The following is a 24,236-nucleotide window of genomic DNA, read 5'->3' as shown; positions in this document are numbered from 1 at the left end:
CAGGAGGTAGGACACATGACACCCACTCACTCGCTTAAATTTATTGGACAATTTCCTGTGCTAGCCTCGCGCAGGCTCAGTCAGCCATGTGATAGGGAGCTGGCAGGTTAAAGGCCACTTAATGTCAGATCCAACTATGTTGATGATTTGCGTTCTCACATTCACAGTACAGGTACAGTGTCATGAAAAGTAGCCCCCCCCCCTTCCTTATTGCTTAGTTTTTTAATATTTGCCACACCTACATGTTTCAGATCATCAAACAAATTGTAATATCAGATAAACATAACGCAAGTAAATACAAAGTGCAGTTTTTGAATTAAGATTTCAGATATTAAGGGGAAAAAACTATCCAAACCTACCTCACCCTCTGTGAAAACTAACAAGCACTGAATCATGAATTAAGTGTGATTAACATGATTTTTTCAAAAGATTTTTCTTCAATAGAGTGATTTCTTGATTTCAGACTTCCTGTCTGAGAAGTAGTAGCCTAAAACACCTTAAAAAGCAACATATCATACCATGATGTAAAAATACAGCTTAGATACAAGTCAGTGACATTTATCAGTCTGGAATGTGCTTTAAAGCCATTTTTAAGGGTTTGGGATTCCAGTGAACCACAGTAAGAGCGATTATCCACAAATAGAGAAAACTTGAAAGAGAGATAAACCTTTTCAGGAGTGGCCGGCCTACCAAAATTTGCATATCGACGACCCATCCAGGTGGTCACGAAAGAGCCATCTACAGAACTGCAGGTGGCACTTGCTTCGGTTAAGGTCAGAGTCCACGCTTAAACAATAAGAAAGGGACTGGGCAAAACTGCCACCTAAAAACTACACAAAGATTCGGTCTTTGGTCTCACATTTGTCAAAAAACATCTTGATGATCCCCAAGACGTTGGGAAAATATTCTGTGGACTAATGAGAGAAAAGTGGAACTTTTTGGAAGGTTTGAGTCCCGTTACATTTGGCATAAAACTTCTCACAGTGTAACCAGATGGGTTACTCTCCCTGCTCCAACACTCTCTGTCTCTCTCCCTCTCTCTCCCTGCCGATCCAGGTTGCTCCTTTGCCTTTTCTCTGAGCGTGATATCAGGCACCAGGGAATTTTCTTGCGATAACCCAGGCAGCTTTGATCATGTTCTGCAACAGTTACAGGTACTCTAATCTGTGTGTTTGTCCTCCTCTATCCTATCTACCCTACTAGATTAACCACCATGCCACAACAGCATTTTATAAAAAAGAACATCATACCAACAGTGAAACATGGTGGTGGTTGCAACTCTAACTCTGAATGACTCAAAAAAAGAAAGAAAATCAAGGATTGGTGGAGTGGTCTAGTCAAAGTCTGTTTGAGATCATTTAAATGTGATTGAGATGCTTTTACAGGACCGTAAAAAGGCCGGCTGTGATCAAAAAGCCTTCAGTGTGGCTGAATTAAAACAATTCTGCAAAGAAGAGCGGACCAAAATTCCTGTACAGCAATATGAAAGATTAATTGCCACCTACTGCAAATGCTTGGCTGCAGTTCTTGCTGCCAAGAGTGGCACAACCAGTTATTAGGTTTAGGGGGCAATTAATGTTTGACATAAGGTCGAGTAGGTTTGTTTGGCTTGTTTCCCCTAATAACGAAAATCTTAATTTAAAAACGACATTTTGCATTTACTCAGGTTAATTTGTGTATTAATGAAATATGACACGTATGCAAAACAACTAAGAAATCAGGGAGGGAGCAAATATTTTCTTCAGGGCACTGCACGTCTAAAAACGTTTAGTGCTGCAGTGCAGTGAAAAGTACAATTCTGGACAGCTCCCTGGTGTTAAATTGGACACTGCATTTATTCAGAGGAAATGTGCCATCTATGAACATTTGTTAAAGAAATAGGTAAGGCTTAGGTGAATGCAGCCCTGGCTGAAGTTCAGGACATTTAATGGAGAAAGAGACAAAAGAGGAACTTGTAGCTAATTGGCAGCACAGAATTATTCTCCACCTGCCACCTCTCTTTGTAGGCACTGAAAGAATGACAGTCATTAGTAGGATCCTTTTAAATATTATATCCTGATCCAGCATTATTCTATTCAATAACATATGGCTGAGCAGAAGACCAAGCAGAGAAGGATATGACAGAGTGGAATGAGTCAAAGGGAAGCGCAGATGCTGAGAGCTGTTTGTTCCTCACTGGCCTCTTACCGGAGGTCAATGTTTTTCAGGTGGCTCATTCTGACCAGAGTGCACAAATCCAGACTCTCCACTCTGTTCCCAGCCATAGCCAGCTTGTCAACTACACTCAATCTCTCCAGCACAGCAGGGACGTGAGAGAAGCTGTTAAAGGAAAGCCCCAGGCTGTTGAGCTGAAACAGGCCACCCATCTCATCAGGCAGGGAGCTGAGGTGGTTTCCATCCAAAGACAGCGTCTGCAGGCTAAGAGAAAGAAAGGGACAAAACAGTCCTTTGCTTTCTTTTACTTTAGAGAGCGGACAAAATATCTGCTCACAACAATTTGTATTTGTAGCCATTATCTATTGCACAGCGACCTAGGAAATGCTGCATGATTTAGCTTTATTTTATCAGAGTGCATAACAAAATGTTCTGTCCTTTTCAACTCCCTTATTCCCTCATTATGTGTATAGTGGATTAAAAGTACAAACCACAATGGCGACTGGCAAAAAATAATTATTGCATCCTTTTCGAAAAATATAATTTAATGCGCCTTTTATTTATTTTGCAACTCTGGCATCTAACTGACATTTCTAACATCTTTTGTCTGTGCTGCTATCAACTGATATCTCAACAAAGTGTACCTATGCAATGTACGCACTGTGTGCAATTGACGTGTGCCAAACCTTTGAAGGTTGCCTATCTGTAGAGGGATGGCGTGGAGACTGTTACAGGAGAGGTTGAGTTCAGTTAGGGTGAGGATCTCGCACACACACTCGGGGAACACACCCAGACGGTTATGAGATAAGTTCAGGCTCTTCAGCTGAGAAAACCTGACAAAAGAAAAAACTGAATGTGAAGTCTACGGGCTCACTTTGTTTACGATTTACATTATCTGCATTTGCAAAAAAAAAAAAAAAAAGTATATCAGGAATGAACACCATCAAGGCCATCAAACTGTGTTTGAATTCACCACTGTCATGTATCACAGACATACTGCTCTCAAAAAAGTTTAAACTGGTCGATATAAAAAAGAACACAGATGGGCTTTATGTCTGGAACAAAACAGCGATCAAATCATGCAAGTTAAAGTACGAGAGGTAAATGTTTATTTGTGGTTCTGCTTTTGTCATCGTTGTTGCCTTCAGTGGATGACTGGTTCAGCACACTGTGGTGAAAGAGCAGTAAAAATAGTTTAAATCCATGTTGTCCACCCTCCAGCAGAGGCTGAACAGCACTTCTCAATAGTCTGGTGAACATTGTTGGACGTGTGCTGCACGGTAGGAGTTCTGTAATATTTTGTAATGCTGCTTCAGGCTTCACCATGTTATGCCTGTTTCAGGCAACAAAGAACAGTATTCATAACTGATAGGAGCGATTTAAATACACACACACACATATATGTATTTAAATCGCTCCTATCACTTCCCTGATATTAACAGTTGATATCTCAGTTTAGAGTGGCCAGGCCTGCTTTGCATACAACACATAAATGTGATTTTCATTTCTCTCTTCATGTGCATTTGTTGATTAAAACATATAATCACACCCTGTGGTCACAACTAGAAATTCTATCTTGATTACTAATTTTCACCTCCCATTTTGCACCCCAGATGCTGGGAGTGTTGTCATGAGTCACAACACTATTCACATGTAATATTCTTCTCCTTCTTCTTTCGGCTGCCGCCTTTAAGGCTTGCTACAGCAGATCGTCTAGCGCTATCTCACCTTATCCCTAGCGTCCTCTCCTATCGCACCAACCCTCTGAATGTCCTTCTTCACTACATTCATGAACTTCCTCTGTGCTCTTCTGCTTTTCCTCCTGCCTGGCAGCTCCATCTTCAGTTTCCTTTGTCCAGTGTATCCACTATCCATCCTCTGCACATGTCCAAACAATCTCAGGATTGACTCTTTAACTCCATCTTGAAACTTTTCAACCTAAGCTTTCCCTCTGATTAATTCGTTTCCAATCTCTGCCATCTTCAACTCCACCTCCATCTGTGCAACAGCTTCTAAACTGTATATCACAGCAGGTGTCACTACGGCGTTGTACATCATCCTTTTCACTCTTGCTACTATCCTTCTGTCACTAATCACATCTGACGCTCGTCTCCACCCACTCCACCCTGCCTGCAGTTACTTCTTTTCCTCTCTTCTGTACTGTCCATAGCTTTGGATCTTTGACCCCATCTCTCTCACACATGTATTCTGTCTTGTGTCTATTGACTTTCATTCCTCTTCTCTTCAGAGCTTAACTCCACCTCTCCGGGCTCTCTTCCACCTGCTCTCTGTAGTTACGTCTCCGAACATCATAGTCCTCAGAGACTCCTGCCTGACCTCATCTGTCAGCCTGTCCACCACAATTGCTCACCAACTTTATTCTAAAGACAACATCAAGAAGAGCAGTGAAAGAGAAACCAGTCTTCTTAGTAAGCTGCAGAAAAGAATCTTTTTATAACAGCATGCATTCAGTACACTAACACCCATTCAACCAGGCATTCAACAGAAACTAAAGGGGGTTGAGTCACAATTTATAGCAATGTGCTAATGACCTCAGCTTGTTTAAACAGGCTCAGCTCCAAGGAGCAAGGACATACACCTAAATTCATGCCCTATGTAATGAAAGCCACACATACGGAGCCACAGATATGACATAAATGAGTGGGGATCATTAAATGTGTGATAACAAAGAGATGTGCAACATATGCTCACAGTAACACTGAAACAGCAGACTAACTGGAAAATAACTAGAGTGAAAAACATAGTAATCAATGAATTATTATTAAAATTTTAAAGAGACTATCTAATAAAGCACATAATTAGTGAACAAACAACAAAATATTTTGTGATATTATTAAATAACTAATTTCCATCCTAAAAAGTAACGAAGGGACGGCGACTGTCAAGTTTAAAAGGTTTTACTGATAAAAGCTTTCCAAAGCCCCGGCCATCAAAATAACAAGCACTGGGGATTCAATGCAGTGGCCAAGGCATAGTTCAGCGAGACAGATACTTAGCACCATACGGATATGATAGCGTGCTCTCCAGCCACAGGACGATGTAATACCATCTCTTTCTTGCAAAGATGTTTCATTTGATTTCATGTGGTTACCTGGGGAGGTTGAGCAGGCCTCCAGGTCCCTGCAGGCTCATGAAGTTGTGTCGCAAGTTGAGATGGGTAATGTCCTGACTGTAAAACAGATATTCAGGCACTGCTTCCAGACTGTAGCAGGACAAGTCCACTAGGCTTACCGTCTGAGACACCACCTAAACACGCATGCAGACACAAGCAGACTGAGTTAACACCGAGTTACAATTCATGTACCTAAAGCATCACTCTTACATGCAAACTTGGCCATGTCGAATATTTTTACATTAAAATAAGCATGACATGGTGCAACCACAGCTACAACTGTCAGGCAACATTTCTAAAAATGAGAGCTACGAGCTCACATCTGATGATTCATTTTAGAACAACATATTAGCTACGTGTTTGTCGTCTATTTAAAAGTCAAGGGTCAAGTAGTGAGTTGTGCTCAGCTTTATGATATATGACAAAAACTGAGTTCCACTGACTTCCGTATCAGCACTACCGAGCTGCCTCATCAAGAATTAACTCAGATAGTTTCCCACATTCCAGTACAAGAAGTTTCTAGGAAAGCAACAGTTAAAACAGTAACAGAATAACCAGTTAAAGTTTGATCTTATTAACCAAAAGCATGATGATTTGCAGTATGTTAGGTACAGCTTATGCATTGGATGTCAAAATGTCTTTATATCACGGGGCAAACACAGCCCACAGACCAGTGAAACTCCCCGTTCTGTCACTGTACAGATGTTTAACTGCAAATTTAATCCTAGGGTTATCTTAGTATTAAAAAAGTCACGTAATTACAACATCATGTCGTTTTTCTACACAATAGGAAGACACTGCGCTAGTAAATGAAGAAAGTAATCTGTCAGCATGACTGTTTGGGCTTTAACTATAAGAAATAATTGTGAATAATTACAGAAAAGTTCTGGGAGCTCGATGCCGAGACTGTCCTGTAGGTTCTATAAAACTTAGCAAAAAATGTCAGTTTCTGTTTTTTTCTTTCTAACTTTGGACACACTGTAATAAAAACAAACAAATTTAAAAAAGAGAAAAAAACAACAACTTTTCTGTCATTTAAATCTTTTCCATTACTTATCTCTTACTTAGTTGGTGTAATATAAATGTCCATGGGGGAGGTCTGGGAGACATTTTCCAAAGCAATTCAGATACTGGTGCCAAGGCCTTACAATTGACACCTCTGGCTTATGCTGTCTATATAACAGCCCTGTCTTTAAGCTTACCATCATCATGGTTGTCTTTCTTTTCTTTTCTTTTTTTCAGGAAACTGATCGTCATGCGTGTGTGTGTGAGGTTTGAGTTTGTTCTTGATTCTTTACCCGTTCCTTTAAATTTATGAATTGTTTATATTCAAGTTTTGTAATAGTTAGCCCTGAAATTTGCATTCTCTAGTGCATCCGAGTTTGTTATTTCTATTTCTTCATTATGTGAGTGCCCCTTTCATGCCCTGTCTGTCCCAGTCATGTCTCTGTGTTTTGTTATCCTTTCTGTCTCCCCGGTCACATTCCCGTGTCTGTCTGATCTCACTGCGTTTTGTCTGCATTCCCTGTCTTGTCTAATTAATACTTGTCCTGTCCCCGTGTTTATCCCTTACTGTTAATGTCTGATTATGTGTCCTAGTCTGAGTCTTAGTGTGTGTTTCTTCCTGTTTTATTTTGATAGTCACCAGTCCTGCGTGAGAGACGGTTCAGGTTTGCCTTCCCTGTCTCGTTAGTTATGATTCAGTTCAGCTATGTTCCCATGTGCGTCCACTTCTCTGAATCACCCTCCTCTGTACACATTGTTTGCTTCTCCCTCATTGTAGGTGAAATCTTCTGCCTGTCAGTTCTCATTATGTCCTGTTATTGTTTAGTTTTGTATTTGCCTTTTTTGCAACGAAGCTCTGATTTTGAGTTTAGTTCCATTTGCTGACTCCTACATTCTACCTGCTCACATGACAGTGATTTTATAGAGTTGCTGACGCCTTGTGATCCTGTCCAGTTTGCAGTGCTGTTGTGAAACTTTTTCCACATAAATTTTAAGCACCAGGGAGGGTGTGATTGCATCTAGAGTTGGGATTTTACTGCTGTTTGTCACTGGATTTTTTTTTCCCCTCACAGACCTGGGAGACTATAGTTTACATGCTGGCCATCAGTCCAGGCTATGTAGCAGTGCTAAGTCAGTCTACTCTGACAATCATCTCCCCCATTAGCTCCAGAGCTGCACACTGTGCAGCTACGCAGAAAATGGGATGGCTGCTCAGTCAAGCATGGCATCACATCACTGGCTGATAAAGACGAAACTGCTCTTCTCCCACAAAACAACTCACAGGACAGATGCCCTCTGTTCCTTCAAAAAAAAAAATAAATCAGTGATGCGACACTCTGAGATCGAATTGGAAGGTCGGGACAGATTTTGCTGTTTTGAATTATTTGCTTTGTAATTCAACACTGAAACGATGAAACACAGCAAAGATATGTCAGTTTAGGTATGATGGGTAGTTCAGTCCTTAATCAACGTGACACAAAGTTTCCTGCAAAGCTGAGAAACTGGAGCACTTGGGCCACTAGCACAGCCGATCACAGCTTGAGTTACAACATCACAGTTTAATATTTCATTGAGATTCTGTAAAATGTGTTAATGGCATCTATTAAAAGTAAAAGCCATTTCTTGAGAAATATCTAGTCCAGTCAGGCTGGACTTGATTAAAATCTCCACAGACTTGGACATTACTTTTGAGTGACTAAAACTGCATTTTAGCTGCTATGTTATCAGTTTTGATATTTTATTTGATATATATACATACATACATAAAGCCTGGAGGGCTATTGCTTAAGACGATTTGTAAAAAATTAGAAGAAAGTCTGTCTCTTTGGAACCAAAATATAAAGAAATGTTCTTCAAATAGCTAAACGCTCAACAATCGAAGTGCCTAAGATGATGTGAGTTTCTTTTGCAGCAATTAACATCTGACAAACACTGAATTTTCATTGTTAATGTGATTGTTGTAAAATGCAAATGCTTTTTTTTTACAGTCTGACTTCCAAGATATCCAGAAGTGCTAATTAAGAAAGCAAAAATGCACTCCCTGACCGTTAGCCTCGTACACAGGCTTCTGATTTAAGCGATGTAGCATAAACGTCGGCCCAAATCCACCAAAAACCTTCATCGGCCATCAACTGCAGTCTCCATAGAAACCTCTAGTCTAATACTCAGCTAAAATACAGTTCGCTAACAGGCTCGTCTAACCCAGTAATCCATACCACCGTGAAAGAAAGAGATCTTGGACTTAGCATGAATCTGCAGCTAATTGGATTTTCTTTATTTCTGTTGGCTTTCTCCTTCCATGGCTAATTGTATGTTGGCTCAGCCTCTGTGGAGGCTCTCACAGAGGCTGTTCAGCTCCAAGAAGGAGCCGCAGCACAACAGACATTAATTAGGATATTAGAGACAAAGCAATCTGCGCAGTGCAGAGACAATGATTTTCTTTTTGAAGAGCTCTTAGAAGTCTCTGAAAGGCCCATAGATTTATTGTATATCACACAAATACAAAAATACATTCATTTCACATCATCTGACTCACAGACATTCTGATTTAAGTTTAAAAAAAAACACAGGAGATAATTAATCTGTATTTCAAGAGTGGGACCACCTCCACACACGCCCCTTCTGGTTCTATATATCTACATATGACCCCCCCCCTTTCCCCATTTGTTCTCATTTTCCCACCCTCCCTCTCCTCTGCAAGGCCCGCCAGTCCCATCTGAGGTCTTCCCCAAACCGCAGCCTCAATTCATGTTCACGCCATCTGCCATTACCTACTAGAAATGCCGTCAAACCTAAAGTGAGGATGTGGTCCCAGCTAGTGAATGTTTAATGTACAGATAGTGAGACGCGCTCGCCTTTGACTTACCTTTGACGCCTGCCGGTGCCATCGCTGATAGTCTGCAAGTGTATCAAAGTTGACAAAGTATGTCTGGGCCTGAGACCCGGCTGAGCTGAACATCAGACAGTGCTGCCTCCGCTTCACCTCCTCCACCTCGACACAAAGACAACACAGAGATGAGATCAGGAACACTGAACAGACATATTTAATTTGTGGTGATTTTGTGTTTGTTTCTTTTAGTGTGTTTTTGTCTGCTACATTTAGTGATTCTGATTTTGACATTTCCAAAAAAAACCTTAGATAACATGTTTAAATCTGGTCAACTTGGATAAAACATTAGCTGGAGGCCACAAAGACTGCAGCGATAGCGCAAAAGCATTTAACTCTGTATTTCTGTGACACTAGTGGACTCATTCAGCACAACTGGAAAAAGAAAATAAAAAGAAAACCTGGGATACACATTAGCCACAATGCAACTCCAAGAGCAACACTGATTCTGCTATGCTAGTAGAGAATTCATTCAAGATCTAAAACTTGCCAATGTGGAAGTCCTTTAAATCCTGCATTCCTTCTAATGGCCAACAGGGGGAGATACTAAGATTTCCAAATTATGCCTGGTTGTGTAGAGGCTTATAGGAAAATGACCCTTTTTTGCTCACTTGATGCCAACCTCAGGAAAAACTTTTTTTTTCTGGTGAGTTTAGGGTCTTAGCGTCCGTAACAAAGACATTATTAAAAGTTCAGAAGGAATACACAGTAGCAGGTGTGTGACTGAAAAGTGTGCAGTGTCCTTCGGTTTTTCGAGCCGAGCCACCACTCGCTCTACATTTGCAGTTTCAAACCACCAAGCTGCCAACCGATGATTTCCATCTTTTATATACAGTCTATGGTTTCACGTGGAGATACAGAGTGTGCCACTGAAGTTTTATCAGCTCAAACACAAACACACCGATTTTTTATGTATTTTGCGCTTTAGTGTGCAGCTTTGCTAATCTTTGAGTAAGAGGATCTTGCATTCTCTGTTGGCTGAGAACTTTTCATGACACGGTTCTGCAGGCATGTCATCTTTTTAACTTTATCCAGACGACCAACCCAGCTGTGTTGTTGAAGAGTGTTATGGCACAGCTTGGAGCATGTCCTCCGCCCTGGAGAAAGTGAAAGCTTACCACCCTTTCAGGCTGTCAAAGCTCTAAACCCTGAACTCTCACCTTTCCCCCCACCAGGGGCAGGATGTGCATCTTCCCGGTGAGGCTGTCTTTCACAGAGGCCACGATCAAACAGGTGCCACAGAGAATGACCTGCCGCTCGGCCCACTTGTGCAGCTGAGTCTTGCCCTTCCTGACGCTGAACACGCCTTTCAGCAAGGTCCGCTCCTGCTGGTCCGCATTCACTGGACGCTCTGGGAGAGAAAGCCCACGCACAGATGTTAGTGCAAATCTGCAGCAATCGATCTAATGCAAATAAACCCAAAGCCACTGCTGAGATAAGCAAATTGAGCTAATTAATTGCAAATGTTTTGCAGTTACGCATTAGACAAAGGTTCCAGAAAATGAAGTCACATAAGTACTCGAAGGTCATTATGATATCACCTGTCCGTTAGTCAGCTCCACAGTATAGCTATTCCAAGAAATGGTCTTACATCAGTGCTTAGGACACTGCCCTGTTATCTCATATGCTATTTGTACATCTGGGTAGCTCTTACTGAAAAATAATTCATTTGTTCTTCCACTAATCAGAAGAGAGTTTAAACTTTAAACTCCATTATTAAGCATCTATTAAATTAAAGCCATATTAGAGCTCTTCTGTTCAGCTCAGTTGGAAAGGTTTCTCTCTACTCCCTGCTGCCAACCCAACATATAAGAGGCATCAGTCATATTGATGAATGAGTCAGGGTTTTGTCACATTTAACTCCACTCTGCTCAGTTTAATTATGCCAAGTTGCACTACAGGTAGTCTTAGCTGGCCATTGCTGAAGGATACATCAGACAGCAGTGCTGCCGTCTCTGCCAAGTACACTCAGGTTAATAGCAGGTCAAACAAGCACAGAGGAGACACTGCCTCAGCCTCCTGTCCTCTGTTGTTAAATTTTCCTCGAACCAACTTATGCTGCCTCCCACTCGGAGGCTCTCGTTGGCAATCTGCTTTCGCTCTCTCTCGCTCTCGCTTCACGTCTAACTTGTTTTCATTCTCCACCTCCCCTTCCGCTTCACAAGGGCATCTAAACGAAATGAGAGCCCCCTCATGTTTTTCTTCGCCAAGGAAAACTGATAATGAACAAGCCAAGTGCTTCTGACAACAAATTGGCTCGCTGGCAGATCAATAGCAGCTCCTGATCCTTGGGTGTCCCTCACTCAGAGAGAAAATTAGAGACACAAAAACCTCACGGGGTCGATGACGGGTACAATGGAGGTATCTAAAAGGGGGAAAAACAGCTGGATTGTAGATAAGTGCTTTTTCTTGCCGCCTGTGGCAGGAAACTGTCGAGTCACGCTCTGCTTTAGTTACTCTGTGTTCCCAGAGCTTCAGATTAAAACTCGCAATTAAGAAAAACATCATCCCTCTGCAGTGCACAAATCAGCTCGATACAAACTGACACAGACCGACAGGATGCCCTCACAGCCTTCGCAGCACATCACCAGAAACAACCACGCTCTATATCCGGCTTTGTTAAGGCCCATTTGTGGTAATTTCATGGCAAACCTTTATAAGAGCACCGCATGCAGGATGGTAACACATACGCCCGTCTCTAGTAAAAGACAGAATTCCAAAACAGCCCTAAAACCAGGAAAATGTGGTTTCATCCCTGATAATATTGTCACCCCTTCACCATTTTCTTGTGTATCATCACATTTTTTTCCCAAATCAAATTTTTCTCAGTAACACTAATCATCTGAGAAAGAATTATAATTATCTGTGGATCTGTGTGAGAATCATCGTGCTTGCTCGCTGCAAGAGCACATTGGGCTTACAAAGGAAAATCAAAGTGCCTTGATTAAATTAGTTAACTGTGGGAGTTATCAATGAGAAAAGCGCCCAAATTATGAATACAAATGTGTGCATTCATGGTGCGAACGTGCAGGTGTCCAGGCATACAAAGTCACGGCACTGTCCAAACGCAATATAAAACATCTCCTAGCCATAAAGAGCCAACTTCTAAAATAAAAGAAACACACATGCTATCCCCAAAGGTCTGCGGGGCGATCAGTTGCTAAGGAAACAGGTTGTTCAAAATCAAAGTGTGAGTATGTAAGCCCTTATGATGTCTCCCTCCAAATCAATCCCATCCCTCTCACGACAAAAATGCTGACCGTTTCCCCGTGGCTCCAGAGGGGGTGGATGACACGGTCGTAACATGTTGCGCAACACTGTTTTCTCAAGGAGCAGGGCTGCAGACAGCTGCCTTCAAACTAATCATCAACCGGTGTCAAACGTCCTCCGGGTGGGAGGCTGCCAAACCTCAGGGACAAGTGACAGACCAGAGAGTGGAATGTGTGATTTCTCAGAAGTGTGGCTGAGACCTTCGCACAGCAAATTTAGTGATATCTCACTTCAGATCCAATATAGAAAAGTTGCCAATACGCACAACATTAACACTAACTCTAAATTCTTTAAGGAATACGTTTATATCACAGTATGCCAAGCCCGATGAGTAAAGAGTCAAATTAATTTTCCACTGAAAAATAAAAATGGATAGATAAACAAAGGAATGAGGTGACAAACAGAAAGGAACAAAAGGGGAAGTGAGAGACACGAATGTATAATATAGAAGGTGATTTGATTATTAAAAGAATATATATGGAAACAAGGGAGGAAGTCTAGAAAGATCCAGAGAGCTATTTGGGGAAAACTGAAGCCAGTATGCACTTACAAGCCACTTAATTAGGTACACCTTTTCAACTGCTCATTAAAAATCTCTAAACAGCAATGCAGTGGATTTACACCTGCAGACATGATCAACACGACCTGTGAAGTCCAAACTTAGCATCAGAATGGGGAAGAAAGGTAATTTAAGTAACTTTGAACATGGCATGGTTGTTGGTGCCAGACACGCTGCTCTGAGTATTTCAGAAACTGCTGATCTACTTGGATTTTCCCACACAACCATCTCTTTTACAGAGAATGGTCTGAACAACAGAAAATATCCAGGAAGCAGCAGTTCTCAGTTCACACAGGCTCAACAAAACTGGACAGCAGACGATTGGAAACACACAGAGTGCAGATCCTTAAAAGAGAATAAAACTGGAATATCTACATACTTATGAGCTGGTATTATTATTGGTTCTAGGAAACTGATGAACATTTATACTGTTCTCTAATGTTTTGTAGGCCTAATGATTAAAGAACAAAGTAGCCTGTAGATGATTCATCACTGAAGAAAGGACAAGGGTCCAAACCAGGCAAAAGTGTCTGTTCTTTCCAAGGAGAAAAACTCTACCAGGAGTTTTAGTGTGTAGGTTCCTCATCTTGGTTCTTTCTATTGTTTTAAAATCAGTTTTTGTCCACATGTTGGATCATTTCAAGGCAACCGCCGAATACAATACTCCCTGTATCCCAGAGCTTTTTTGTCTTGCTCAAGATCGCATAGATTGCATTAGCATGCAGTAGGGGGTCAGTGGAGGCGGAAACACGGTCTGATTTGACTCAGAACAGCAAGCTCTTTTTGGCAGAAAATTCTAATTCAGCCCACCACACAGATACCTCCTCTAGGTGGTCTGTGTTTATCTCAATTTAAAATAACTGTTCGTTAAACTTTGAGCAAGAGTTTAACTCCTGACATCAAATAGAGCAACTGTGCAGAAAACCAGTGGAAGACACGCAGCTGAATGCCGCCTTTGAATACAGATGACTTTAAAACAGAAGATTAAACTGGTGTTTCTCCCTCAGTAAGCCGTCTCTCTTAAAAACTCGCCATGAGTCTAGGATGACGGACGTCTGCAGGTTTAAAATGGGAAAGAGAAAATCTTGGGAGGACCAGAACTTAATCTCAGAAACAGCATGTTTATGAGGAGCTGGCAAGAGCTTTGTCGCTCGGGGCAAGTCTGTGCAAACTTGGATCTGAACAGAATTCAATTTTTTCTTAAGCCTCAGTCCGACTGTTTCTCTTATTTTTGTCAGGGCAAACAATTTATTCCCTTCTTTCACACCGCAAAATGTCTCAAACCTTCACACACCAGTTCAGGATGTCCACAAACTTAATTTGGGTTTAAATTCCATCAGAAAGTCAGCATTAGTCAAACCAACAACTTATAAGGTGAGCTGACTCTGATTAATTTCCCTGTGAAGCAGATTTATTTCCCTCAGGTCTGATCCTGACAGCGGGCCTTACGTGAACTGTGGACAGCAGCTACAAGCCGCCTTTCTCAAAGACGTAAAAGATCACGCAGACAGAGGTGGAACACAGCCCGGGGCATGAACGCCAGAGCTTACAGCCAGCTTCATCTGCGCTGCAGCTGCACAGGCTGACACAAAGATCCGCTGGCCCTCAGGTCTCTGCGGTTGTTTTCACTAGAAGTGTTTTTTATTAAGTCAGTATTTAGAAAAGTTTACTCCCCTGTCCATGTTTGTTTTAATTTCATCCATGCAACACAGCTGAAGGGTGTGCGTTTATGTGTGTGTGTGTGTGTACAGTGGGTGTGGAGAAAGAAGGTCCCAGATGAGTTTCCTGAACATATAAGAGGAGAGTAAAGTTTAATAAATTACCTGCTGCATTGCACTTTGAACCTCTTTGGTGGCTTGAGAAAAAAGAAAATCAGGCTGTAAAGCCCTGTGGTTAGAAATGAAACTCACGTGGCAGTGCGTAGGTAGAAACGCACATGTATTCGCACCACTGTCTTATTATAGAAAGTAACCATGATCCACCGTTTGTATGCCTGTGAGACAGTCTGAGATGAATACTTCTCACACTGTCCCACAGATTCTTTTGAATGATCTGAACAAGCCTGAAGACATAACTAATATCAAAAAAAGAGCAAGCTCATAGAAACAATTTTACAAGGGCAGTTCAGCGAAACTTAACAGAGCATCTTTTCTTTTATCAGTTTTCAGGAATCATTAAGAAGGTCATATGTGGATTATTCGAGGCTTCTGTGGAAAGATGTGCTGCTGAGGTCTTTACTGTGCCATTTTAATACCGTGAACATTATAAACAAAAGCCCACCTCCCCTGGTTTGTGATGATGATCCTGGGCTCATAAAACCAAAGCGATCTGCATGGTGAGACAATCTTTAATAAACGTGGTTTTGGGGGAGTTTCCATTACAAACGCTCTCAGATTCAGAGCCAGTAAGGTCCAGTAATGCAGACTGTGCAGAGCATACAGCTGGCACGCTCAGTGTACCACATTAGGTGGTCTTGTAGCAGCTGTAGTCTTTACTGATGGATCACAGTTTCACTCATCTGCTTAGTCAGATCGTTACCACAACAACGGTTGTTAGGCAAACAGACACCTGGAGGAAGACACACAAGGCCATCGACGCTGTAACTTTTTTTTTTGTTGTTGTTTGGTTTGTTTGAGGTTTTTTTTACTTTTTGTCTTAACTTGAGTTTTGTGCATACTGCCTTAAAAATGTGAGTAAGTTGCTCTCGGCTTGATTTGATAAGTTAAAGTCCTCATGAGTTGAGACATTGCAAAGCTAGTTACAGTAAGGATGCAAGGAGAAATGAGAAATATAAATGCGGTCAACCATTCAAAGCAACAGACAGTGCACGTTGGGGGAGTCATGCCTTTCGATTGCAAGACAGCTGAGAGAGGCAACCAATCTCCAGACAGACATGGTCTGACTCAGACTGACTGCCTTGACTGGCAAAGGCTGGCAAATAATTGCTGTGTACTTCATAAATGCAGATCTACTCGCAACACATTGCAACAGTCTGAGCCAATCAATGAGTACAACTCAGACACGTCATCATTCCTGTCTGATTGCCTTGTCGCTTGTCTTTATTGCCATCTTGACACAGCAAAGTCATAGCAACTGTGACTGGTCTCGCCTTCGAAGTAACCGTTTGCTCCAACCAATGTTTTCCCTAGTGTGACTGTAACATAATGTGAACATATTAAAAGGTATACGGCAACTTTCCATCATGTCTTTCTTACAAAAAAAGGCAGAATCCCTGAAGAGTTTGAACTTTCTAGCAATGCATCATGGGAAGTATGCAAGTTTTGCCTTTTAGAACAAAACTCTAATGAATTGAGTGAAATTTCATGTGTTCACTCACTTAACTGCAGTGGAGTTTCCTGAAGTTAAAAGAATTTAAAGTAAAAAAGAAAAACATTTTATTTACACTTTTCTAGATCACAAAGCGCTTCACAATAAAAATGCTACAGCACTAAAACAAAAAGTTACTTAAAAGTTTAACATTTTAAAAAGCTGACTTTTTAGCTAGTTGAAAAATTGGTGAAAAAAGTGGTTAATTTTAAATTACGTAAATTAGAAAAGATAAGTTGGTCTGATTAAATCTCTGCACCTGTGCTGTGAGTTAAAATAAAAAGACAGGGTTCTCTGTTACCAGCCAAAGAATTAAATGCAACGGTAAAGCTTGCTACTTAAGTTATTTTAATTCTTCATAAGAAACCTGTACGTGAACACAAGAGGTGACTTGCCCATTTTATAGATATCTGTCATTTGCTGACATCATTTGTGTCCCCACAACAAACTCAAAGCTTTATTACCAGCTGTCACTTTAGCAGTTTAGCAGGTATTTCACGGCCAAATCAAGTTGTCCTCTTGGCCTGTACTGGGCATTAAACGAGCCTGAAAACCAGTCATGTCTTGTCCCTGGTTCTCTTTTCCCATGAGTCGACAAAAGGAGGCAGGAAGTCTCCAAGGGGCCTGGCTAGACTCTACCCAGTGTGGCCTGATTGCTGATAGTAGCCAAGATCTGACCAGTTCTCATGTTGACAAGAAGAAAACAACAGTGGGCCACTGGACACATGAGGACTACCAATAAGACTCAGGCCAGAGTGATCTTAAGATCCGTCAGCTAAAAAAAACCCAACATCATTTAAAAAGAAGCTAGCAAAAGAAAAAAAATGTACAGCTTAAATATCCTGATCTGAGGGCTGATTATCAAACTGAAACTATATACAATAAAAGGTCTAGGACTCAAAATATCGATTTTTTTCCACGGGGCATCGAAACCGTTAAAAGCATCACAATAATTATTAATGGTGTTCTAAACATTTTTAGGATAAAAGAAAACTGGGCGTCACCGTTCTGTTTCACATGCATCACAAACTAATTATATCCGTTGCTAAGACTTCATGGTGAGTTTGATTTGTTTAACTTTCCTCATCTGTCACTCATCAACCGCAGAACTTCCATACAGAGCAGATTACGTTTGTCTGTAGAGTGTATTTCAGTCACTACAGCAGTCCTGCACTTCACTCTGAGGAGAGCTATGTGCCTGATGTGGGAGGAAGTGCATGTGAACCCTTTAGACACTGTGGTTTACCCAGTCTTGCTCTTTCTCTGGATACGTGAGCAGTTCGAAGCCCAAGCTTAAGTTCCACTGACTCAGCGGGAACATCCGCTGGTTGAAACTCATTATAGCACACCAATCACCATTTATGCTAAAAGGAAAATCCCTAACTGCAACTACTGTATGAGTATTAATAGAGCAGCCTTCAAACGGGAAGACTGAGAGAGGTTTTAGGTGAGCAGCGCTTAGATGCGTTCACAAATTCGTCACTGGTTTCTCCAGAGTCGCATCCATTCTGGTGCCGCATTAATCACAAAGACACAGGGACACTTAGTCACTCCAGACCTCAGGTCAATGAAGCATACAACACCACAGGATGAATGATGGTCAGTAATCCATCATGAGGCCATGACTGACGTGTTTATCTTAGACTGTACTGAAGACTGGAGGCAGCTTCAGAAGCAACAAACTCAGAGAGCCCTAAAACAACCTCTCTCACTTAATCCAATCGTACACACTCGCCAGAGGATGTGGCGAAACCATTTTGGAGCGTTCTAAGAATGTTTCTGTGCCCTCAGGTCTGTGTGCAGAGGAAAACTCGAAGCACATGCCAGATTCCAGTCAGCAGCAGCAGAAAGTGAAACCAAGGGCTGATTGCCGCTGCTGATGAGTACTCACCACTGTAGAAACGGATCAAACAGCTGAGGTCTGAGTTGGCGGCTTCTTGCTGCACTCGTACAGGGTCTGCATAGCCCATTGACGCCAAGTAGTCATACACCATCTGGAGCGGACGCTCAGAGGGATCCAGCCTCCTGCGGGACCGAAGGCAAGAAGATGAAGAGGTGTGACAGCGACAGCAACAATTATAAAATACACCTCACAGAATCTCAGATGAAACAGATTATAAAAGTAAAAGCTTCCCGCCAACAAATGCCACGATCCGGGTTAAACGGGGCACCAGACCAAGCTAAAAAAGCACTCCTGCCAGAGTCAGCACCACAGTTAGGATTTTGTTTCTTGTTTTAACACAAACTAAAAAAGAAGATGCATTCTTGCAAAATCACGCAGTGTCATGGGTACACCATCTGCTGCAGCAATGCTTTAGGTCTGCACAAATATTTAAAAATGAATTTCCGAGAAGAGGCACCTTTAGTATCTTTCTTATCATTAAAACATAGCCATTAGGGGTTTTTATTTCGACATTACGGTAAGTTTGTTGAAATGAATGAAAATGATATTAGATATTTCACTCTTAAACCATGAGTTTGAATTCATCTGTAAATCTCTCAGCTCTCTGTTAGTCACTGAAGCCTAACAGGATGAATACTAATAGAAGCAACCTTTCACATAAATGCCCACTGTCGAGCTGAGTGAAGGAAGCCCCGAAAGCACAATAGCAGCTGCAAATCCAGCTTTCACTTTCAATCTAAAACAAAAGCTTAGAGTTAATTTATGATCACTTAGTCTCTCACTTCTGAAAACTGTTTTATTTTTTTAAGACGGGTCAATCTGCCAGCTCATAAAGAGCTAAACACAGATCTTTTTCAGTATCTGTCAACAGGAAGACTTACAGGGGGGAAGAAATGTGATTAAATACTAACATTTAGAATAAACGAGACAGAAAAGTGCTTGAATTTCAAAAGATTCTTAACAACAGCTAGAGCACAGTACCCATGCCTGAGGACATGACTTTACCTCACTCCGCCTGGAAGATTTGCAGAATCATCTTGGTTGATTTTAGACAGCTGTGACATCAACATCTAAAAGCAGGATTTAGGCAGCTTCCAGCAGGCAGAGTGATGATGAGTGGCAGTCCCTATTGACCATTCACACTTCACACTGATATGCCTCATTTATTCACAAATCTTCCCACTTTGGCCAGTGCAGCAAGAAGCTGAATCTCTGTCAAATGGTGCCCAGCGGGTTCATCTGTCCTCGTGGAAAGTTATGCAGCCAACTATCATGGTGGGTTCTTGATTTAGTGCAGACATACCCAGTATTTCATAGATATATGAGAAGTTAACTGGGCCTCCTAAAAACACAATGGTACGGATACACGTGCGTTTTTAAAAACTAAAAAAAGCCTTGTATTGCTTCATCTTTCGATATTTTACATTATAAGTTGGTATCTTTTTTCATGTACGTTTATGTGGCTGCCTAAAAATAAAACTAAAATAACTGATCAAGCCTTCAGTTTTAACTATAAACACCAGCAACAAAAAATTAGTCGTTAGCACAAAAAGGAATAAACCGAAATGTGCAAACATATTAATTAGTTGCTATTCTTGAACTGTGTTTTGTTTGAAATGAAAATCAGTCAAATGTGTCAACTTGAATGTTAGATAGAAAGAACTTAGGTAGAAGAAAGTGCTTGTATGAATGGGTGAGACATATTGAGTGCTCGAGTAGAAGAGTGCAAGATAAGAACCAGTCCATTTACACAATAGACCGGTTGCAAGACCACCACAGACCTTACAGAGAGTGACAGAAAACCTTCTGGCTGTGTGGCAACAGTGCTAACCACTCCACCAAAGGGCTGTTTAGCTATTGCAGGGCAGTATTACCAAAAATTTCCTTCTGCCTTCTTCTGCTGCTAGATTAGGACAGTTTTTACCATTTCCCTTGATCAGGAAGCCTTTCGATTAATCAAGATTTTAACTTCAAGATAATGGCCCTGTATCACTTATCCTCAGGACTGAGTTGAGCTACTAGATCCAGCTTATTTTACATTTCTGAGTGAGCTCACTGATAAAGGAGGTCTTTGGTATGCAGCTACTAACTTACTGGAAATAAGCCAGTTAAGATGTGTGGGATCATCTCTTTGGAAATGTTCTGGAAACTCCGGTTATACCCAGAACATGTTGAAGGGATTGCATATCCCATCTGTCCTGGAAACTCTCATGGATGGAAAAGCCTCTTGCTGGGAAAAAGAACACTAGACTGCTTCGCTCACCCTGTTTGCACTGTGACACTGACAGACATAAGTGGTCCAAAAGGGGATGAACAACAGGATGAAAGTCCTCCATCAACTGCCTCAGTAAATTTATCTGTAAAGGGAGTTTGTTGAACTGAAAATGCAAGCAGGAAAGAGCCCCGAACGTGCCTTCCTGTAAGCAGCACGTAACTACATGCTCTAAAAAGAAAATCAACAGGAAAAGCCGCATAGCTCACAGCTGCGTCGTATGCTTCACATAACCATTTATAGAACGAATGCATCTATTATCAAAGTAATGAAGCCTTTTTATGCACAGAAGGTTCATCCAAAAGGTCATAAAATAGGGATGAGAAAATATATTACTAAAGGACCGTTTGAGGACAAACATTACTGGAGTTCATATGCACATAATACATTTAACTTGTCTTTACCGTATGTGCTGCCAGTTTGTACAATTTATGTTTTTTTTTATTATTTATGCAGTTCTCCTAACTCGCCATTATCCTGTTTTTCTTTTCTTTTCTTTTTGGAAGTTGAAGACTTTAATATTACATTTAAATCCACTCAGTCATACTCACTGGCAGACCAGACTGCTTTACTGCTGGAGTATAAACTGAACCAACAGGGCCCATCCACAGGCTTACCAAAAGCCTTTCATTTATTACCACTCTGCATCCGTCTCCAGTGCCTGCAGCTCTCAGTCAGCAAAGATATAAAGACATTGTTTCATATGCTACTATTGGCTAACAGCATGTGAGGTGATTTCCGACCTCCAGTCATGTTTCCAGCATAATCTCTGCAGCACATCTGTGGCACCATCTCCCACCAGTTATTGCTTACTAACACAATCATTCACAACTCTTTGCTCTAAATGCATCTGTTGGCACTTTGCTGGTTCCCCACATTTTTTATAAGATTTTGCTCTTTCTTATTAATTTAAAAAAATTGAACAGACAGAAGCGCTCAGACAGAATGAGCCATAACTCATTCAGGCTTAAGCTGTACAGCTGAGCTCTCGTTTTAGGCTCCTTTATGTCTTCACGTAGGTTTTCCAAGGGAAGCAAACAAGGAACTGAATTCTTCCTGGTCACGGACTAGTGAACCAGCTTTTCATCCTTTCACAGATCATCAATTACTATTTCGGTCTACGCATGTCTTGTACAGTGGTGAGAGGCGTAGAGACATGTTCCCTGAGCGTATCCTTGGTGGGGAGCTGTGGGAGTGCGGGATGATAGGGCAACTGCAGAAAGTGCTCAGTGGTGTGTTTACCTTCTTTGCATTAACTGAGGATGAGATTGTATTATACATTTTTAGCAAGCTCCCATTTCACGTGCTTATATTTGCATAATTCTTCTTGTGCTTTGATTTGTCTCTTATTTTCTTAACATGATTAATTGGTATTTATTTAATGAAGCTGTTGGATGCCTGATGCATGTGTTGGCCCCATCTTGAGTAGCTGATGTGGACTGAACTCTCTTTACTCTGCAGTTGCTGAATGCAACTTTGTCACCATGATTCGACATGATGTAAATTTACCTCACTAGGTCTCCGTGCAGTTGAACGTAAAGTGCGTGTCCTTTCTTCTGAGCGCACAGCTCCTCCACTGTGGTACTGGTGGAGCAGAGCACCAACTGCAGGTCTGTCTGAGGGGTGGAGGAGGCCTGTGTGCCAGAGGCAGGTGGCTGAGGGTCTACTGTTCCCCCATAGAGACACACACAGCCCCGCTGGGTGTCCCCTTTCAGCCAGTCCCGCTCTCGTGATCCAAACCTGGTTTTTCTCGTCATGCAGCTTCGACTCCCGTTCCGCTTCATGTTGCGCTGCTAACACAGAAAAACACAGAATATTAGTCTTTCTCACACACAGATTGTAATCAAAAACATAGCATGAAAGCCAAAGGGCATCTGAGGAAACAGAGAGTGGTTCAAGATGAACTACACACTCTCCCAGACGTGCTGGGAGTTTAATCCAGCCACAAATCAATTTGCACTGGTAGTTACCAATTGGATAATCTTCATAGAAATGTTCGCTCTTCCCTAAACTAAAGTCAACCATTAAAGTTTATTCGTTCGCATTGAGGGTGGACGGTGTGACTGCTGAAGAGAAACCACAGCACCATTATTTTCACTAATCGCCCGTGATGACATTAGCCGGATGTGGAGTAGCCTAATGTTACTCTTAAACAGACATCAATGAAGAATAATCCTCTCCTGAACGATAAAATATCAGTAACAGCAGTTCTTGGTGAGGCTGGAGTTTATCACGTGGGATGCATTTAGATCTAATCAGTACAAAGAAACATATCAAAGGTCTGGAGAGCATCCGTTCTGGTGACAAACAGGTATCATTGCTGTTGTTTTTAAATGATGTCATCTTCAGCCTGCACTGGCTTCCATGTTCGATAAGCCTGAGAGTAAAAAGTGTGATAACTGATCGTTTTTGGTTGGGTTTTTGAACAGCATTGGCCACAGTTTCTCAGTATTTGGTACTGTTACTCAATAACTGATTTAATGACTGATTTCCTGTTAAAATAACGGTAATTTTATCTTGATTAATCTGATGAATTACTTGGCAAATCCTCTCATTTAATGCCCAACAGAAGGCTTAATTTGTTTCTTTTCTTAGACTCTTTCTTTACGGTAACAAAGTCGCATCCTATATAAGCCTCTATTCTCAAGGTCAAGAATAAACATCCACACAATGGATCATACCTGGAGCAGCATTGCTCCAGAGGTTAGAGAGCTAAGGCTGTGATCAGGCGAACGGTTGATTTAAACGAAGAGGTCACAGAGAAAGTAAAGTGCAGATGTCTTCTTTGTCCGCAGCTGTGAAGGTGTGTCTGATGAAGCTGTGGAATCACCCCACTGGACTACAGATGTCCTGGGCACCTCCCCAGTATGGATGTGTGTCACTGTGGGAATGTGACTGAACAAGCTGTCCGGACTCAGAAGGAAGTACCTCTACTTTAATCTATATCTGAGACCTATAACTGTGAAAAGAATTCACTTACTCACCTTTCTGTATTGATGCTGACAGGCAGGTAGAAACTAATGCTCTGGGTGCAAACATCAAGGTGTTTAATACTTATTACCTATTTCATTGCAAATCCTCAAATACCTCTTTTAAATATAATAAACGTTTAATACTCACAGTCTAAATGAAATACCAGAGCTGAGGTTCTCTGTATGTACGCGCGTGTCTCTTGCTTTGGGGACTTGCGTGTCATTACTCATCATGTCTTCCCCTAAAAATTTCTAAGAAAACTGTTCAGCAGCGGGCCTGGGTATATGCGAGCTATGAGTGCCTGTAGTGTGTGGTCTGCCGCTGTTACCGGCTCCGGTGCATTCCTGACTGCCTCGGATCAATTATCAATTAGACGCGATATCACAGCATTTACATAACACTGCTGGGAAGGATGCGCGCGTATCCGTGGATGCACTTTGCCCTGTTCCGAGCACCTACTGCGATGTAACCACCTTGACATGACAGTTGTCGATCACTTTAAATCCCCCCCGGCTGCTCCCTCTGGTTATGACCTGCCTTTAGCACTCGGATCCCCGTCGCAGCGTGAGCTCCGGGACCACTGCGGCTGCCGCGACCCGCAGTCTGGTTCAGCCCCGCCTGGTGGACCACCGTGTCCGGCTGCCTGTCTATGCAAGCCCCGTTATCTCCGACATCACCTCCTCTCTTGATGCCCGTTCGGACGTTGGTCGCAGCGACCTCCGCGTTATTGTCCTCGTCCTCCATCGCCATGTG

General features: G+C 41.8%; 1 protein-coding gene across 2 annotated transcripts in view; it reads right to left on the bottom strand.

Annotated features, from left to right (window-relative positions):
• Positions 1 to 24,236, bottom strand: part of phlpp2 (PH domain and leucine rich repeat protein phosphatase 2) — a 38,825-nt gene extending 14,589 nt beyond the window's left edge. Inside the window, exons 1-8 of one of the 2 annotated variants that reach the window (XM_085453609.1) lie at positions 24,021 to 24,236; positions 22,020 to 22,303; positions 18,227 to 18,360; positions 10,340 to 10,530; positions 9,159 to 9,284; positions 5,267 to 5,421; positions 2,841 to 2,987; positions 2,188 to 2,418 (exon numbers count right to left, since the gene is read on the bottom strand). In XM_085453609.1, coding sequence (XP_085309735.1) covers positions 2,188 to 2,418; positions 2,841 to 2,987; positions 5,267 to 5,421; positions 9,159 to 9,284; positions 10,340 to 10,530; positions 18,227 to 18,360; positions 22,020 to 22,303; positions 24,021 to 24,233 — 1,481 coding nt within the window. In that variant the 5' untranslated portion in view covers positions 24,234 to 24,236. Of the gene's footprint in view, positions 1 to 2,187; positions 2,419 to 2,840; positions 2,988 to 5,266; positions 5,422 to 9,158; positions 9,285 to 10,339; positions 10,531 to 18,226; positions 18,361 to 22,019; positions 22,304 to 24,020 lie in introns of those variants that run through there. The other variant, XM_085453601.1, reaches the window with a different exon arrangement.

Source organism: Copadichromis virginalis, linkage group LG1, assembly GCF_057382275.1.
Source record: "Copadichromis virginalis isolate Kocher_CV1m ecotype Utaka linkage group LG1, C_Virginalis_male_GT1.1, whole genome shotgun sequence".
NCBI lineage: Eukaryota > Metazoa > Chordata > Actinopteri > Cichliformes > Cichlidae > Copadichromis > Copadichromis virginalis.
Note: the sequence above shows the minus strand (reverse complement) of the source record. Positions and strands in the feature narration are given on the sequence as shown.